General features: G+C 33.3%; 1 protein-coding gene across 2 annotated transcripts in view; it reads left to right on the forward strand.

Annotated features, from left to right (window-relative positions):
- Window positions 1-18,963, forward strand: part of INTS6 (integrator complex subunit 6) — a 91,076-nt gene that overhangs the window by 12,315 nt on the left and 59,798 nt on the right. The window contains exon 4 of one of the 2 annotated variants that reach the window (XM_044249663.1): window positions 8,571-8,660. In XM_044249663.1, the coding sequence (XP_044105598.1) occupies window positions 8,571-8,660 (90 nt within the window). Of the gene's footprint in view, window positions 1-8,570; window positions 8,661-17,883; window positions 17,943-18,963 lie in introns of those variants that run through there. The other variant, XM_044249664.1, reaches the window with a different exon arrangement.

The raw sequence follows: 18,963 nt of genomic DNA on the forward strand, positions 1-18,963 counted from the left end.
TAAATCTTTAATATAATAAAAGAAGAGTTATTCATAGAGCTTCCATTTTAGTGAGCTTATAGCAACTATCAAAAATACGTAACAACTGTCAGTCATCCATACATGACATCTGCTTTTTTATGAGGCTCATTGCTAAGAAAAGCTTGGTGGGTTTGTATGTATAGTTAGAGGGGCTTATAAAAAACTTTTTGACAGGAGGCCCAAATATTATGGGGTTAGTTTTTTGTTTCCTAAAAATGTCATTTATTTTGATAATTTTAAACCTGTAAACATTTGGGAAGGGACTTAGCACAAGCATCAATAAGTGAGTCACAATCTAGGAAGAATAGATTTCTAGAAGCTGTTTTTACTCAAGTATAAATACCTATGTAATGGATTTTGAGAAATTTTAATGTTTCCTTCTAAAAAACCTGAAATTGGGGTATCACCAATTCTTCATAGAAAATGAAAAATCATATTTTTTACAAAGCAGGACCCCTTAAAACTAATCTTGAATTACGATTTATCCAATTATTTTCAAGTTGCCTTTCAGCTATAGCACATGGGAAAAAATGGTCAGTTTTTCTTAGTGCTTATCACAATATTTTTTTCCTTTATTAACTGTAATGCTCTATTGCTAACTTTACTGACATGAAACATTTATTAGGCTATTCCTCTTCATTTTCAGTTGTAGTTGTGAAGATACGTGCCACACTATGGTTGAAGTACATCTGGTTTGTAGGAGGGCTGTTGTATGTGTGAATGATTCTTTTGAGACCATATATGTAGCTGTTTAGAAGGAATTAGCCCTAATGGTCAAAGATATGATTTAACTAGACTTTTGCAAAGGTAATATCTATAGATTTGGTGGTAGTCAATACCCTAAGAAGATGGTTAGTTTAAGTGGTATAGGTAGATTTGTGTGATTTAATGAGGTCGAAACTTAATCTGTCTTTGAAAATATGTTTTCATCTTGGCCTTTATTTTTTACTTTTACTGCCATGTTTGCAACATGTTTACTATTACATGCTTTGCTGGAATAATTTTTCCCAAATTATTATTATCCAGTCCATTTCAACATAATAGGTATGTTAGGTTCTTTATCCTGAATGTTAGTATTTCTTAAGTAAGATGATATTTCTGATACACTGTCATTACTCTGTTTATGCCAGTATAAACACTACTGCTATTAATTTTTAAATATTGCCAAAAATATTTATTTGTTAGGATACTTTATTCAAACTTAGGCTCCTATTCAAATGTAAAACTCAAAATCTGTGAAATTACTAAATATTTACTATTTTGAATATATTGAATTTGTTACTTTTGATGCAGTAATTCTTAGCCCTATATGTTACTGAGTTTCCTTAATATTAATTTTTTTCATTAAGTCATGTTATTCTTCAGTTCTTACAGTATTTCTTACATGATTACTGTTTGGCTTATTATTTAAATCAAATAGCAGGATATTGCTCCTTAGTCATTTTATTACAATAAATATATGGAATTCCCCTCTACTTTTGCTTAAGTCTTATTCCATCTGTTTTTAATGCTGTTAGTATTTTTAACAGAAGGAATTACATGGTTAGATAAAAGAACTATATCTGTACACAATTGTATAATAGAATTACTTGAAACTAAAAATATATATCTTTTAATGTGGAATTTTAACATGTTTTTCTGTAGTTCTAGACCTTAATGTATTCTCAAATGCTAGGTTTTTATATACTCGCTTATTTTTAAAGTTTTATTTTTGGATATACACATTTTAATTTTGAAGAGTACTTGTTTTAAATATGTAATAAATGCACATGGTTAAAAAGTTCAAGTATTAGAGGTTATACAGTTGCTCACTTCCATTCTTCAGAGGCAACCATGGTTAATCAGTTTATTTTGAATCTTTCAGAGATCTTTCCCATATATTCAAAGGTACTCTTTTTTATAAGCACTAATTTCCTAAGATGAATATTTTAGACTTTTTTCATCAAAGATTCATTTATGCCATTCCACTTGAGATAGTAACTATAAAAGTAATAATCTTAATGAATTCTAAAACAAACATAAAACTTATAATTCTGGCCTTGGAATATTGATTTAAATGTAAGCCTGTCAGGCCTTTATTGACTTAAATAATTATTATATTTTGTTTGGAATGTTTAAATAACCAGTTGAGTATTCATCCCTGTAATGAACCTCCCCACCCTTTAAAAAAGCTAAATCATATTAATGACAATAAATTATTCAATAGAAGATATCCTTAGGATATCAAAACTGATTTCATAGATCTTATTGCAATAGTTTGAGGCAAAAGTAAAAAAAAAATGGAATTGACTTAAGGAAAAATATTAAGTATATAAATATTAGTACAGGTAATAAGCAGATACTGAAAAAATTCTGATTGTGTTATGCAGTTGCCTGAAGTTGAACTTTTCTCAGTTGTATATAGTTGTAATTGTGTTTATTATCAGTTTATCAGTCTTATGACTAAGAAGTCTTTGGATGTGAATTGCATCCTAAGCTACTTTTCTTTTAGAAAGAAGCTTAAAGTAGGTGAATATTATCCTTAATGTTGTTTCTGTATTTTGTATTTTCTCTATAGAATCTGAATTTTGACATTATATAGGGAGTTTCAAAATTTCTAAATGAAAGTGGTTTGTTATATTTCAGAGGTACATGCATTGTAACTGTTTATTAGATATGTTAATAGAGGAAAATAGGATAGATGATGTCAGCTTCTTGTTTTTATTTATGTAGATTTTACAAAGATGTAAATAGGAGACCTAAAGGTCCAGTTTAGCAACTTTTAAGTATCATTACAAAATTTTTAACAGAAGTCCTAGTTAGTATTTGTCCAGTGTATGCATGAGAACTTTTACTAATGTAGTAATTATTTCTCAGGGGAACTCTTTCCTTCTTTTAACATATTTGCTTGTTGTTGCTGTTACTTAACTTGAAAGGAAGTTTTAGATTGTAAAAAAAAAGCACAGGCTATTTCTGGAAGTTTTTTATTTTCTTGCTAGGTGATAGCTTTTAGCCTAGTTGCATAAGATGTTATACATCTTAACATTTTTGTTGACTTCTTTGCCTGGACCTTTCCTGGAATATGGCAGAGTAACTAGACAGGAGGAGAACTGGAGGGCTGATCGTGGGTACACATGTTCCCTTCAGTAGACCCTTTAGCTCATTGGAAAAGTAGCTTTGACTGGCACTTGGCTATCTTTATGAGGTTGTTCAAAGGACTGGTAACATGGTGGCACCAAAAGAAGACGAGTTCATTTGTACTACAGCAGAGGTAGACACGGAAGGTTTTTACTGAATGTCAGGGATGCCTTGCTTTTGCTTCAGAAGATAATAGTTAAGACCTGTTTAAGGGTACAGTAAAATTCCTATACCCCATTCCCTACTACATTTTAGATTAATTGGGCAAAAGTAAAAATGCTGATTCTGAGAACCAGGTTAGTTTGTATTTGGGGGAAAATTAACATTATTTTTATATTTTCAAAACTTTTTGGAAAATTTAAAAATTTTCAAAAAGTATTCTTTTTTGCAAGAATGCAATAATAGATTGCAGTAGATAAGGTCTACTTTAATTCTTTAAATTTTCTTATTGATATTTTATACCTTAAGTGTTCCAACACCATGATAATACTAAATTATTGAGTATTGAGTATTATTGAACATATTTTGCTTTATGTTATCTTTAGAAAAAATTTTACGTGAGGTTTTTGGCCAATATTAACATCAATTTTCTTTTTTTAAAATCACTTTTCTAAATGAAAAGATTTCCATTAGTCAATAGCTCTAGAGGTAGAATATTATACCCTGCACTATATTCTCAAGGGACATGTTTAGCTTTCTTTATGCCGAAGAGCCACAGCTCTGAGAGAACTACCTTAATTTTAATTCTGCTAATGGCAAAAGTAAACTTTTAGTCCCTCTACTGGTTGCCTTTGTCGTAGCAGAGCTTAATATTATTTTTGGGGGGAGATTTTATAACTAAGAGGCTGTTTATAACTTTATGATCAAGGTGAATTTTGAGGATATTCTAATATGGACAGTCATCCCCAAATTGAGTGACTTCATAAACATACTTGCCGGGAATAAAAATGTAAAGTAGTAATTCTTAAATATAAAGATTTGGGAATCATTAAACTGTGTTGATTTGGCACCAAATGGCTAATGACATTATATTTGCAATGATTAAATCACAACTTATCTGGAAAATGTCAAAAAAAGTCAAAAAAAAATCACAACTTTCAGACCTTTGAAATTTTAAATAATTTCTTATAAAACATGAAAAAAAAACCCAATCTCGTGATACTGGTAGACAACCAGAAATGTGTTTTAACTTGTTGGGTAAAACTGTTGTGAGAGAAAGATGCCAGTTATTTTTTGTGCTTCTGCCAAGAGTAAGTGCACTACCAAAGGCAGGGGAGGACTAGCATAAAACTGAATCTAAGAAGACTTTGCTGCAGCAACATTCATCTGGTCATTTTCTGCAGTTGATTCAGAAACTTATGCTTAAATTGATTAATTCTAACACATATAGAGGTAGGGATAATTTATTCCTGAAGAAATAAAAAAAGTCCTTTTGTATATATATTCATTAAGCCATTATTCTAATTTTTATCGTGACTAATCCTGTTGCTTTTCTTTGTGTGGTTCTTGACTAAACTCATTTCAGAGAGGAAGAGACCTTAAGCATGTTAGGGTTAAATAACAGGTGAAATAAGGGTGGTCATTTTTCTCTTTACTCTTCTCTACTTTTGATCTCTATCTGAATTTTTCAAAATTTAAAGCCTCAAAGAACTGAATGTTGTTTTATCTTGCTTTTGTATATGCTTTTTAAAAATAGGCTGAAATTACTAAGTTTTCAAAAGTAGATGTTTATTATATATATTGTATTCTGTTTTCAGTGTGTTTTTTTGGAGGGGAGGTGTATTGATTTATATATAGAAAAATTGGGTAAGAAATCACAGAACAACAGGAAACTAAGGAAAGCAATAATTCTTCTGTAGTTAATTTTGCTGCAGATAGAATATATTAAATAAAAGCAAACTAATGGTAACACCGTTCACTGCTGGGTAAATATGCCACAATCCAGGTTGGTATAGAATTGTATTCAAGGGAATTTATTGGTATCCAACAGGACTTTTAGATGATTGTGTTTAGAGTTGGATTAAGATTTTGGCTGTGCCAATTACCGGTTGGGTGATTTTGGATTATGTTATTTAATCTCAGTGAATATTTTACCTCACCAAGTTTTTAGGGTTAAATGAGATAATACATCTGTTTTATTATTGTTATCAAGTACCTGATTATTCTAGTAATTTCAGGCCTGGCCTCTGTGGAAAGTATTATGTGGATGACTTCAGTAAAGTTTCAGCTAAAAGCTTACTGTCAAGAAAATAACTTTTATTTTGATGTTTGAGTTTAGCTTAAATTTTAATACCTTAAAGACTTGGCTAAATTTTAATTCATTTTAACTTGATTTTTAGATATTACAGTCCTTAAGAAAGTGTGTATTAGTTTTTGGATGGACATCATCATCCATAAAGTTCTTCTTTTTATTTCCTCCTAATTTAATTTAATTTATTTATTTCACAGAGAGATGAGAGTGCTTCTGCACACAGGCAGGGGATGTGGCAGGAAGAGAGAGGGAGAAGTAGACTCCCCGCTGAGCAGGAAGCCCAAAGTTGGGCTCCATCCCGGGGCCCTGGGATCATGACCAGAGCCGAAGGCAGATGCTTAACCTACTAAGCCAGCCAGGCGCCCACATCCATAAAGTTCTTAATATGTCATAGATCATTGTTCTTTACTTATAGATATAACTAACTTTCTGGCCTCCAGAGAATAATTCTCAATGTACTTACATAGGAATAAGAATTGATGGATGTTATACTTTTATTCAGAAAATATGGAAGAAAATTTGGAGTTAGGTTAAAATGTAGAGGTGATACAGAAACACTGTTGAAAGTATTTGGTCCATGTTGTGGTGGCTTTAAGAGATTTTACTGATTTGTTTTTGAAAGGCAGCAAGTCATACAAACTAATTTTAGCTTAAGGGTGGAAGCAAGATACAATAATACTGAAGGTAGGAGGATGTCTTGATCTTTTTTATCTCCCTTTGCCTATTTTTGATCAATAGTCATATTTGTAGAGATCAGAAGAGAGTTTTTGTTAAATGTACACTTATCATTTGTGAGATTTGAGATTATGTATCATTACACCTAACACAATGCCTGATACATGATTTGCCATTCAGTAAATACTCGAATGACCAACATGAATAAATGGACAGTGGATGACAAGACAGATAGAGAAGGCATCCTAGCAAATTCACAAGTTAGAGAAGGTATTTATATTGAGGTAAAGTAATATATCTATATATTTTTTCGAAGCTTGTTGTAGTTTGAGTAATTCTAAATGGTTCTGCGAACTTGAGTAGGTTTGTATTAAACTATGATTGGTGAATCGGTGATTATTTAAGTGCTCAGTGTGCAAATATTTTATGCTCAGTACTGAGGAAGAAATATAACATGATCCTTGCCTTCAGTTGATTTAAACACATGAAACCATAGCAAATAATACAAGTTAGTGTATTTTTAAAAAATGCATAGCCGTTTTTTTTTTTTTTGTGGTAAAAAACACATAGCAGTTCAACCATCTTAACCGCTTTTGAGAGTATTCAGTAGTGTTGAGTATATTCACATTGTTGTGCAAGGTGTTACATATTAAAAATAATTTGAGAAGGAGAGAAGATAAATGCTGTAGGGAGTAATATTCAAAATGTACTCCATGTGGGACACCTGCGTGGCTCAGTGGGTTGAGCCTCTGCCTTTGGCTCGGATCATGGTCTCAGGGTCCTGGGATCGGGCCCCTCATCGGGCTCTCTGCTCGGTAGGGAGCCTACCGAGCTTCTCCCCTCTCTCTCTGCCTGCCTCTGTGCCTTCTTGTGATCTCTGTCTGTCAAATAAAATCTTTACCAAAAAAAATGTACTCCATGAAACCACTTCAAATCCAACTTTATTTGAAGAAATATTCTATTGTATCTGTATTTTTACTGAGTCTGAAAATTGTCACTATTAGAATTTGATGAGGAAGAACTAATTAAGGGCAGGCTAATCAGGGAAGGCTTCATGGAAAGGGACTTAAATTGGGCCTTCAATGCTTAGGAATTGGATGGGTTGTGGGCAGAGAAAAGGAAAGACATTCTCTTTGAGGGAGCCCGGCGAAGCTCAGAGGTGAGAATGAACATTGCCTGTCTCTAGGTCCATGAGTAGGTATGTGCTGTGATATGCTAGTGATTGAGAGTTGTATAAATGTAAGGGAAGTTATTGAACCATAGAGTATTACATGCATATAACCCTTCCATATCCTTGCTATTCCAAAAATGGTCTGTGGATATTAGCATCTCCTAGGCTGCAATTGTGTTAGAAATGTGGAACCTTAGTGTTCATTCCAGATCTGCTGAATCAGAACCTTTATTTTATCAAGATTTCCAAGTGATCTGTGTGCACATTAAAATTTGTCATATGCTGTTCTACATTGTATCCAGCAAAACTTCATTCTTTCCTTTCTTGAACAGAGTTAGTAGAAAAGAGTTTTTGATACCTTGGATTTCAAACACAAGGTTGACCCTCTTGAACTTCTTTCCTTTGGTCATAATTTTATCTTAAATGTGCTTAAATGGGGTATTGTTTTGCTCCTTGTTTGTCTTAAATGTGCTTGTTTATACAGTTGACCCTTGAACTCCATGGGGGTGGAGGTGCTGTTGCTTAATGCTTCATATCATAAATGAGAGCCATTTGTATGTAATAGATAAGCTTATGTTTATTTGATTCCCTCACAAAATGCATCCCCTAGAATTGACCATAGTACTCAGAGTAATGTGGCCAGAGATTTGAATGGGAGTTACTGAGGCTATTTCACCCTGCGTGTAGAGCGGTTAGAGTTTTGTGCTACTGTCTTCGATTGCCTCTGCTATTGTTTTTGTACCTTCTCTTGCTGAGCAGTTTAAGTAACCATCCTTTTTAATTTTTCAAGTTGGCCTCTCATTACTTTTTCCTAAGCTTAGAAGAGCCATACTGTTCCCATGGAACTGATTTTAGAGTTCTTCATCCATATATCCAGTCACTTGGTTAGACACTTCAATTACAAGCATAAATTTATTTTCTTGTAATGTTCACCTACTATTTTGGCCTTTCTAAAAAGTTTCTCATAAAAATACTATTTTAATTTTTAATATCTCAGTTTGTCAAATTATTAGAATTGAATGTAAGGTCCCTATTAACAAATTAAGTACTTTTAGTTACATAAATGTAAATGCTCACTGTAAAAATTAGAACAATACAAAAGTGTATAAACAAGTGTGAAAATACTGTCTTTTCCTCTACCTAATCCTATTCCTTTAACTTCTGTTATTTGTTCGTTTCTCTTGGAATATTTTTTTAATGTACAAAAGTATATACTATGCATAAAACTTGACAAGAAAGATAAATTTATACAGTGTTCTAAGAATTGGTTTTTTACTCAGAAAAATTGAGCTGATGTCCAGACCTTAATATGATTGATGTGTTTTTTGACTTTAGGGACGAAACCCTTTTTTCTTGGAGCCAGCAATAATTATTACAATTACTGATGGGAGCAAGCTGACTACTACGAGTGGAGTCCAGGATGAGGTAAGTTTTATTCCTATCAGCATAGATTATGCAGTAGCAGGTGAAAAATTGTTATTTGTGTATATTGTAGGATATTGAACATCTTCAGTAGATTTGATTATTTGATGCAGTTGAGAGTCACCTATCTCCCAGGACTTACCGACTTCTCTGTTTGTAGCACTGATCGCCAGATTTTCTTGAATAGGAATCCCTTCTGTGAAAAACTTTTGAGCCTACCTCCAGTTTCCAGTTGTATGTGTATTTTTGAGTTCATGTGAGGGTGATAGTGTCAGTTCATATAGTACATTATTTAGTGAAAAGGAAATTTATTTTCAGGTTGAAAAAATGGGCACAGTGCTCTTAATAATTCCCATATTTCAGTGGATTGTCAGTCTGCTGTAGAGACGACTGGACTAGACTAGAGCAAAGCCAAGAGAAGGTTAACAGGAAAAGCGAAGGTTTTTAGACATTTTTATGTAAGTCTTTATAGTAAATAGTATCTAGCTAACCTCACCTATTCTTTGCTAGCATGCAGTTGCAGAGTTTGTTGCGTGTGGTGTGATAGGGTAAATATAGTAGATTTATTTTAACTTTAAGCTCTTTTTACTGTAATATTTGAACTGCTCTTAAGCCTTATACAGTTGACCCTTGAACTCTGTGGGGGTAGGGGTGCTTTTGTAGTTTAAACTTTGTGTGTAACTTTTGACTGTCCCCAGACTTAGCTACTCAATAGTCTGCTGTTGATGGGAAGCTTTACCAGTAGCATGAACAGTCAATTAATACATATTTGTATGTTACATGCATTATATAAAGTAAGCTAGAGAAAAGCTGTTGGGAAAATCATAAGGAAAGGAAAAATAACAGTTTATAGTACTATATTCTATTTATTGAAAATAATTTTCATGTATGGACCTGTGCAGTTCACACTCAGGGTGTTGAAGGATCAACTGTATTTGTTTTTCAAAATGTGTTTATATAGATAGGAGGTGGTTTAGACTACCCTTTTTACTGTTTGCATTTGCTTTAGAATCTTAATTCTTATATTTACAAAGGGTTTGATTAAGTAGGAGAAGTATAGTTTCTAAGTTCAGTGATTTTTAGAAAGACTTTCATTTGTATGATGTTGTGGAAAGTCACTTGGACATGGAGTCAGGACATGTGGGTTCTGGTCTTTGTTCACCTCCTTTCCAGCAGTGAACTTTGTACCAGTTACCTAACTTCCCCAAATTTCTTTCCTTATCCTTGAGACAAAATGGTAATTCTGGTCTTTCCTCATAGCGTTGTTGGAAGACTGAAATGAAGTAATGTGTGTCAAAGTGCTTGCTAGGCTGTAAAGAAATGAGCATAGTATTGTTCTATCATGAAGCAGTGGAACCAGTAGAGTTGTCATTACCTGATCTTGATTTGTTGGAAGAGAACCAGAATTGTTTTTATTTGATCAATTGTTATTAAAGGGAATTTAGAGTTTGGTTCATGGAGATAGATCTGAAAAATTTAGGCAGATTAAAATTCATAATTAATTTATAGTCTGTATGTAATTAGTAGCATTGGAATGCTACATAGCTAAACCTGAGGGATTTCTGGACTTCCTTGAATTAGGTTGGAAGGAATAGCCAGTTATGTCCTGCTGCTATTAGGAACAGATAGACATTAATTATATATATGAACAAGCAGTAGAAATGTTGCTTCAGTTTAAATTTGAAACTTTGAAGTTGATTTTTCCCACTTTACCTTCCTTTTTGAAAAATTTGACAGGAAAATTGGGGTATTGATAAAGTATTTTTTTTGATAAAGTATTATTAATAGAACATATATTAATTACTTTAACCTTTTTTTATATAAATGAAGTCTTTTTGATTTTTTTTTTATCCTTAATGATTCTGATTTGTAGTTATGATGACTGAAAAAGTATTCTATTTTTTGTTGTAAAGTATTCCTACTTGTGAGATTATTCAGGGTGCTTTGTCTTACTGCCTTTATAGAAATTTCCTTTGGGGTACAATATATTTTGTTCCCATATATCTGCATCTGTTTTGTTGGTAATATTTGGCTTGTAGGAATTCCTTTAACTTTTAAACATATTTTGAAATATAAGTGGATATTGGAATTGTTCACCTTTCTTCCCAGGTTTTTGGGAGGGATATTGGAGAAGTGGGACTGTGTGCTTACAGTAATCTATAACTACCTTGCAAGTAAGATTGGGATTTTCTTGGGGAAAGCATCTTTACCTTTTGGTTCTCTTTTGTCTTCTGTGATAGTTAGCCTAGTACTGAGAACAGAGCTTATAATAAAAATCTTGATTATAGATACTATTGTATTGAGTTTGGTAGTCATCAAGATGAAAATTGATTACTGTTACTTATCTGTGGTAGAAGATTGATTTGTTTTAAGGTAAAGCTTTGATATGGTAATGTAGTTGGAAGGTCTGTGAGCTGTTGTATTTTTCAAGGTTAAGAATGTCTTTGATCCTTTGAATGTTTGGTTCTTAATGTCCCAACCAGACTTCTCTTGTGGGGTAGAGAATGCACCCCAGATGTGCATATAGTTGGAAGCTTACTTTTTGCTAAAGTACTGGGAAATGTTGGACTGTTATAGCCCAAATAATTAAGTTATGTGATTCATTTTAAGGAGTCTTTCAAATCATAAAAAATGTAAAGATGCTTTTTGTTTTGCTCTTGTATATATGTGTGTGTGTGTGCACATGCATGCTACCTATGATCTATGTTGTTATAATTTCTAGGGAATAACAGAATTTTGCATTTTGTCTCTTTTTCTTCAAATCTCTTAACCCTGCCTTTGGCAAAACTTTATTCTTTTTTAGATTTATTGAATGAGTGAATGTATCAGTAATTTCTACATTAGGTTTGTATGTATATAATTTTTCATTGGCCCTGGCTCCTATTGATGTGACCTATTACTAATATTTATGGAATTGTGCATCCTACCTGAATGATAACCTTTGCTTAAGAGTTACACTATTTCACATGGGGTATTATATCTGATCTGTTAGTGCTGTTTTTCAGGAATATGTGTTTCTGCTGCTTTAAAATCATCCTTATGGTGCATAAGGCAACATAGAACTCATGTAGTCTTACTTTTTATTTTTACAAATGAAGATATTGAGACCCAGGGAGGAAAGTGATTTGCTCAAGGTTATAGCATTTTTTATTGCCAAAATCTGGATTAGAATTGATGTAAAATCCAAAAGACATCCAGCATCTCCAGACCTGTGTTTTTTTTTTTCCTGTTGTATCTCATGCCTCTATATTAGATTCTGGTTTTTTTGTTGTCTTAAGTTTATCCTCTGTTTACCTGATTCCCTGTTTATCTCCTTCAGCTTTCTATACAATTGTGATGTAGGTGTTCCGTTCTTGTTCACTCAGTGTTCACTGAATGACTATTATGACCAGGGCATTCATCTCTAGTCAATGAGGGTAACAAAGATGAATAGAGTAGATTTCTTGTTCTTAAGTTCACAGTCTTTATGGGGAGATTGCCTATTAAATGGTTTTATAAATGATAAAATAGAGATACATACTAAGTGTATGGGAAGCACTGAAGAGGGAGGGGCTGTTACCTGTTCTGTGTCTGTGTGAGATCCTGTGTAATGTGAATTTTTATGGTCATTTTAATTTTGATTACATTCAAGGACTTGTGGATTATTTAGCATTGGGATGTGGCTCTTAGCCTGTATCTGTGAAATTTATAAAGAAGCCTCGTGTAAAATTGTTTTGAGCCTAGAAAATAGTTCATGGAAAAACTTTGCCATATTGTCTCTTGACCTGGCTAAGTCTCTTCAGGACAGAATGACCCAGTTTCTTATAACTTATTTGTCAAAATAAGATGGGGATACCATTTCCTCCCTGACAGCTCATCACTTAGCAGTATGTTAGGAGATATGAGAGTAATAGCTTTGTATTGTAGGCAAAAATCTTAAGCTGTATGTCATCTTTTTACCTTATTTCATAACTTTAATTATCTTTTTTGGCTTCATTTAATGAAAGTCAAGGCAACTGTCTGAGGTGTCATGAGTTTGCTTCTAGTGTTGTATTTTTGGACAACTCTCTAGGACTTTTGGTAACTGCTGTGTTAGAAGAGTATGTGTGTATTTTTTGCCTCTTATTTTTTTTTTCTTTTTAAATGTAGCTATTTGAGAACACCGATTTTTTGCAATATTTTCATGTTTGAGGTGTGAGTTAGATGGGACTTTGAATTCTGATACACTAGAAAATTACATTGCTTACCCTCATAGTAGTAGTCCTTGATGTTGATAAGCACGCTGTGGCCAATTACTCATGGTACCATTCATCATGTTATTGTACTGATGTATCAGGTGTTTTGGTAGAATCACAAAATTGTCATTAGAGTTACTAAAAAAAAATTTTCTGGTTTTAATTCTCTGCAAAGTTCCTTTCTAGCACTGTTTTGCAATGGAAAACTATCTTAATATGATTCCAGGAACACATAGCTAACTATATTACTCAATAAAGTAGCCAGAAGATACCCTGCCAGTACCTTCTTGGCTATGAATGACATTCCAGGATAGTGTAGCAGTTATTTTTCTCTTCCTTGAAAGTGCTAATAGTAGTATTATCTTTCAAATATTGAGATTTCTATATGCTGAAGAATGTTTCTGTGTCTCTCTATCAACGTTATGATTTCCCTGGAGGCTAACATTTTAGAGAAGATACTTTCAATAAAAAATAAAATGTTGGCTTTTGACATTAAAAGTTTTGCCTTCCTATGAACTTTCCCAGCCTTTTAAGACAAATTAGGACAACTACGTTTATAACGTCTTGGCAAATGTTCAGAAAGGGTATGTGTTTGTAGAAACAAAATGTCAGAGTAATCTCAGCTATGTGTTCAAGTGGCTACAGATTAGGGTCTTCTATTTCAATTTGTGAGCTCTTAAAGTTGATGTAGAAGTCCTATCAGTCTTTGAGATGTGGATTGGTATTAGTGATTTTTCTGGATCATTTTTTGCAATGTAAATGGTTTTACCTTTTATAAGGATAATCTGTAAGACCTATAATTATAGTTTATATTTAATCTTTGTGATCTGTATGATCATGCAGTCCAGGTTTTTTTGAGTTGGGTTTCCAGTACCTGAAATAATTCAGAACCTCATCTCTCCCTCCAGAAAATGATTTTGTTTTAGTAAAGTCACCAAAAATATGTGTATGACACTCAAGACTTTTAAATACATGTTTAAAATAGCTGTTTTTTTTCCCAGTACAATTAGAATTTTGGAGCAACTTTTTCTCTTTTTTAAAAAGACCTCTGAGAAATCTTGAGGAATGTCATTGTAGTATGATAGAATGTATCAAACAGATATGTGTGTAAATGCATTTTTGAGTTGTCATGTTTATCCCTTAGCACTGGTGCCTTTTCATATTGATATTACTAGGGGCTCAGTAACAATAGCTCCTGTCTTACTAATTTGTGGTTAAAATGTTCTATATGTACGTACAGCGTTACTGTATATGTCAGTTTCTGTCCATTCAACTTTCCAGAACACTTAGTAAGAATTTCTTGATTGCATTTTCTATTTTATACCCATTCTGATGGGCCTTGTTCTCTCAACACCTGGATTTATTATTCCTGGTGTGCTATAGAAATGTATACATCTACAATTATTAGATATTGAAAATTTGTAAATTATAATAAAGAAGATGATAAATGTTTCAAATTTAATAACTATAGTGAATTTCAGCAACACATTTGCAATACTCTTATTGAATATATCTTTTTTCAAGGTCATGTGGAAAGAAAAACTCTTTAAGGATTGCCTCTAGCCAAGCACTACAATAGAGTAATATTTTAAAAATGCTAGGTGACCACTCTTTAGTGAAACTGTATGTCTGCAATAATTAATCTATTATCTAGAATTCTGTGTTAAGAAATACTGAAGCAGTTTTTATTTAGAGGCTGAAGGAATTTCACCCTTCCTTTATTAGCCTGTCAGAACCAATAAGTAATCAGAGACATTATACATGTATGGAAAATTTTATTTAGAGTTGTTTCTTTTATCTTCTTATTGTAGCTCTTCCATATGTAGACTACTATGATGTTTAGAACATTAGTTTTCAAATGGTTGCATCAAAATCATCTTGGGTGTTTTATAAAATATATATGGCCCAGTTCTAATTCTGGAATTCAGTTCTAAGTCTGAAATTCAGTTGATCTGGACAAGGACCTAGGAATCTGTATTTTTGAAAATGTCCCAGTTGATTCTGATACACAGATTTGAATACAGTGTAACTGTAAATATATGTATTTTTAAACAATAAAATATGCATTTGAAAATGAGCAACTGTAGCAAAAGAATCATTTTGACTTTTAATGCTAGCAAAATATTTTATATAAGATAAAATAATCTTTGGAATTGTTAAACTTGGGAATGGGTTTCCAAGGAACATGGAGTAAGTCTTCTGTGAATATTGTGTTTGATTTGGTTTAGGATTGAGATTATTGGATAGCCCTGAAATACTAACTTCTGTGCCACCTGCAGTTAGTCTGTATTTATTGCTTTTATGGAGGACTCTTTGGCCCTGAGTATGAGATGAGGTAGAGGAAAGGGTAAGAAAAGGGGAGTAATTAATTCAAATTTTTTGTCATGTGCTTGCTGTCCCTGGCTTAAGGAGGTTTTACCCAAAGGATGGCATAGTATTCTGTTATCCTTATTGTGCCTTTTTTTTTTTTTTTTTTAAGAGAGGGATTGAGAGAGTGGGTGGAGGGGAGGGTATTGGGAGGGAGAGAGAATCTAAGGCTGGGCATGGAGCCTGAGATGTGGGGCCGAATTTCACAAGCCTGAGATCACGACCTGAGCTGAAATCAAAAGTCGAACGTTTAACTGACTGAGCCACCCAGGCACCCCCTTATTGTGCTTAATTCCTGGTTTGGATGTCCATAACTAGTCTTACTTAAAAAGATTTTTTTTTATATATACTTAACATATATACACACACTCATATATATACATACAACATACTTGACTCAGATGATGGCAATTTATAAAGAACTGGTGATAGTTATACTTAATTTTTGCTTTCTAGAGAGTTACTGCTGAAATACCCTTCTGTAATGAATTGTTTTGATTTTGAATTCATAATGTATATTTTAGATTAATTCATCAGTCTTTTTTTTTTTTTTTTTTTGGTGAGGCATAGTAACTTTGGTTGTGTACAAGAATAGTGGCACACCATACATTTTTATTAGTACTACTATGTTCTAGGTGCTGGGGACACCAATGGTGAAATCAAGTAAGGCTCTTGCCCCTAGAAAATGTACTTGAAGACAGGCAAGTTTTAATAAGCATTTGTATACGTGAGATAAATCTCATGCCAAAAATAAATAGAAGCTCTTGAGAGAGCATAACCAGGGGAGATAAGTTTTGAGAGATGAATAAGAAATTGAGCCATGACATTTCAGAGAGAAGGGAATAGCATACAAAAGTATGAAGTCATAAAAGCAGTGTATGGGGAGACTATAAATTAAATGAGTGGAGTATAGAAAGCATAGGCAGGGGAAGTGAGTGCTTGAAATTTAGCTAGAAGCCGGAAGATAATCACCCTAAACAGAATGGACATCATTCTGTTAACATTTGCAAAGGAGATACTGAAGGTGCTTGGTAATCAGGCAAGTCACATGATCAGATATGCATTAGTAAGCTTACTCTGCAACCAAGGGTGAAAGAAAACAGGTTGAAGGATGGTTAACTGGGAAGAATTCACAAACAACATGGAATAATCCAGGAAAAACACGGGATGTCTAAATCAGCCAGTGCTGGACAGAGATGGAGAAATGTGAGAGATTTGATAGGTATGCTAACTAATCAGGTCTTTAGAGATGGTAAGGTGGAAGTGGGGGAAGTGGGGGAAAGGACCCTACACCAGGGTCCAGGCTTGAGTTTCAGAGGGTTTTGTGAATTCCCTGAAAATTTAATCTAGACATTGCCCATTTGTGCAGTTATGCACATTTATCTGGGGGACGGAGGTCTGTCGCTTTAATCATATTCTCAAGCAAGTAAAAAAGAGAAGGACAGATTAGTAATATTTTGAAGATTCCAACCTGATATCTGAAATGGGGATATTGGATACATAGTAGAAAAGAATATAAAATAATTCTTTGATAAAGTATCATCATTAGCGTACCAGTGTTTTAAAGGAATTATGAGCCTAATTTTTAAAACAATAGCTCAAAGACTTTTTCTTGCCTTTTAGAATTATGTCCTAGGAAAAGTATTTTGTACTTAAAAACAGAAATAAGCAGAATTTTATCTCTGGATATTGATAGTTAAAAGTGTTTATTTTGAAGCAGATTAAATAAATAAGCCTTAAGTCATCTTACTACTTATTTATCAGGTCTTTAAGCTTTTTAGTATATGTGCTGCCGAAGCGAGCACAAGTCTTTAAGCTTTTTAAATTTAAAGCCATAGTGATGTGAACATTTAAAATTGTTCCTCTCAAGTAAGCATGATCATTGAAATTCAGAATGCTGGGACAAGAGCATTGTGTGTGGGGGGACTCTTGGTGCTAGCGATAAGTCAGTTAAGGAGGATGCCAGCCCAGTTTCTTTTCTGTTCATCTGTATGTAATTTAAGAACAGTTGTAGATCAGCTTTAACTGCACTAGCAGTTTTCTGCCAGTTAAACTCAGTGAAAGTCAGCCCGTCAGATATATTTTACGTCTCTCTAGATCAGATTATAGTTTGAGAGCATGGAAAGTGGGGTACTTGCACTCCTGGTGAGGTGCACTCATGTAAGCTGTAGGTGGCTAGTTTTTCACGAATACTACTTATATAGCTGTATTCCATAAATGGGTTTTTTAATATAAACTTCCATTCTCGGTTTTTCTCTTGATGTAATAAAATAGATTTAAAAATTTTTAGATTTGTGTAATAGGAATAAACTTTGTGCAGTGACTGGAACTATGATCTTTACATCAAGGCAAGGCTACATTTTGTTCTAGACAAGGCTGTTTTGGTTTATTTTTCCCCACGCTCTGTCTTTTCAGGTTGAATTACTGATTTTTCCCCCTTTGTTTTGTTTGTTGTGGTTTTGATGTTTTTTTTCCTTTCAGCTAAAGGAGCAGCCCAGTGGTTTTCAAGAAGTGCCAAAGTGCACTGACTGTCTCATGATGACTGGTGCCTCAGGGAGGGTCATGATTCCTGGATACAGGATCGACCTGATCCTGGATGTCACTTCAAGCAGTCAGATCGTGGGGAAAAGCCTTGTCTAATGGCTAGCCTTCCTCAAAAGTCTGATGCTAGTCATCTCGGAAGGCCTCAGAAAAAGCCTTAAAGGTGAGCAGAGTAGAGTGTAGTTCTCTCTGGGGGCTGTGACTATTTGTTGGAGAATATGATTCAACGTAGAATGATAACCCTAACCTGACAAATCCCAGGTTCAGTTTGGTAAATTAGTTCATAAATTTGTTGATGGTGATGATCAGACCCCAACTTTTGAGTTATTACAAACTAATAACCTCTTAACCTTAAGATGTGTAAGGGGGGAATTTAGTATTTCCTGGGCCCTTCAAACCTTAGACTAGGATCTTTTGTCTTAAAGGGAAACAACCTACTTTCATAGCCAAGGAACATTTTGGTTATAGAATTGCATTATAAGTACGATGGGTTAAAAAAAAATTAGGTATTCTCTTAGTTTATATATTTATCATGTATTGATTGTTTATCAGGCAATTGGGCTTCAGGATTCTGAAGGACAAATTTGCATTTGATTTGTCAGTTAAAGTAATTTTTAAAAAAACATAACCACCTGTGAAGCAGTTTATTTATGTAGCTCATTTTTTATTACATTCAACTTAATATTAGGACTGTTTCATTACTTGAATAACATTTTTAGCTCCATAAAAAGACTTTTTAGAGATATTTTGAGAATTTTGCTTTGGAAAAAGCTTTATTCTAGGCTTTTTCCCTCTGTGCTTTGAAGCATTTACAGAACTGTTCATATAATCTTGGTTGCCAAATTTTCAAGTAAATTCTAAAATTTACTTGAAAACATCATAGGTTTTATTTATTTGTTTATTTTGTTGCTGTTGTTGAGTCTCCTGTGTTAGAAAAAAAATATAATATGGGCATGCACTATCCCCAATTTTTGTCCATTTTTATGTTTAGATATTATGTATATATAATTATGTACATGCACATATATGTATATTAGTATTAGAAAACATCTACAAAAATAGAAATTTTAAAAGATGAGATGAAAAACTTAAAGGAAAGTCTGTTAACTTTCTTCCCTCACATCATGATGTATGCCAGGAGTAGGCAGACTTAAAGGACCAGGTAGTAAATATTGCAGGCTTTT

The sequence above is a fragment of the Neovison vison genome, chromosome 5, assembly GCF_020171115.1.
Source record: "Neovison vison isolate M4711 chromosome 5, ASM_NN_V1, whole genome shotgun sequence".
Lineage (NCBI taxonomy): Eukaryota > Metazoa > Chordata > Mammalia > Carnivora > Mustelidae > Neogale > Neogale vison.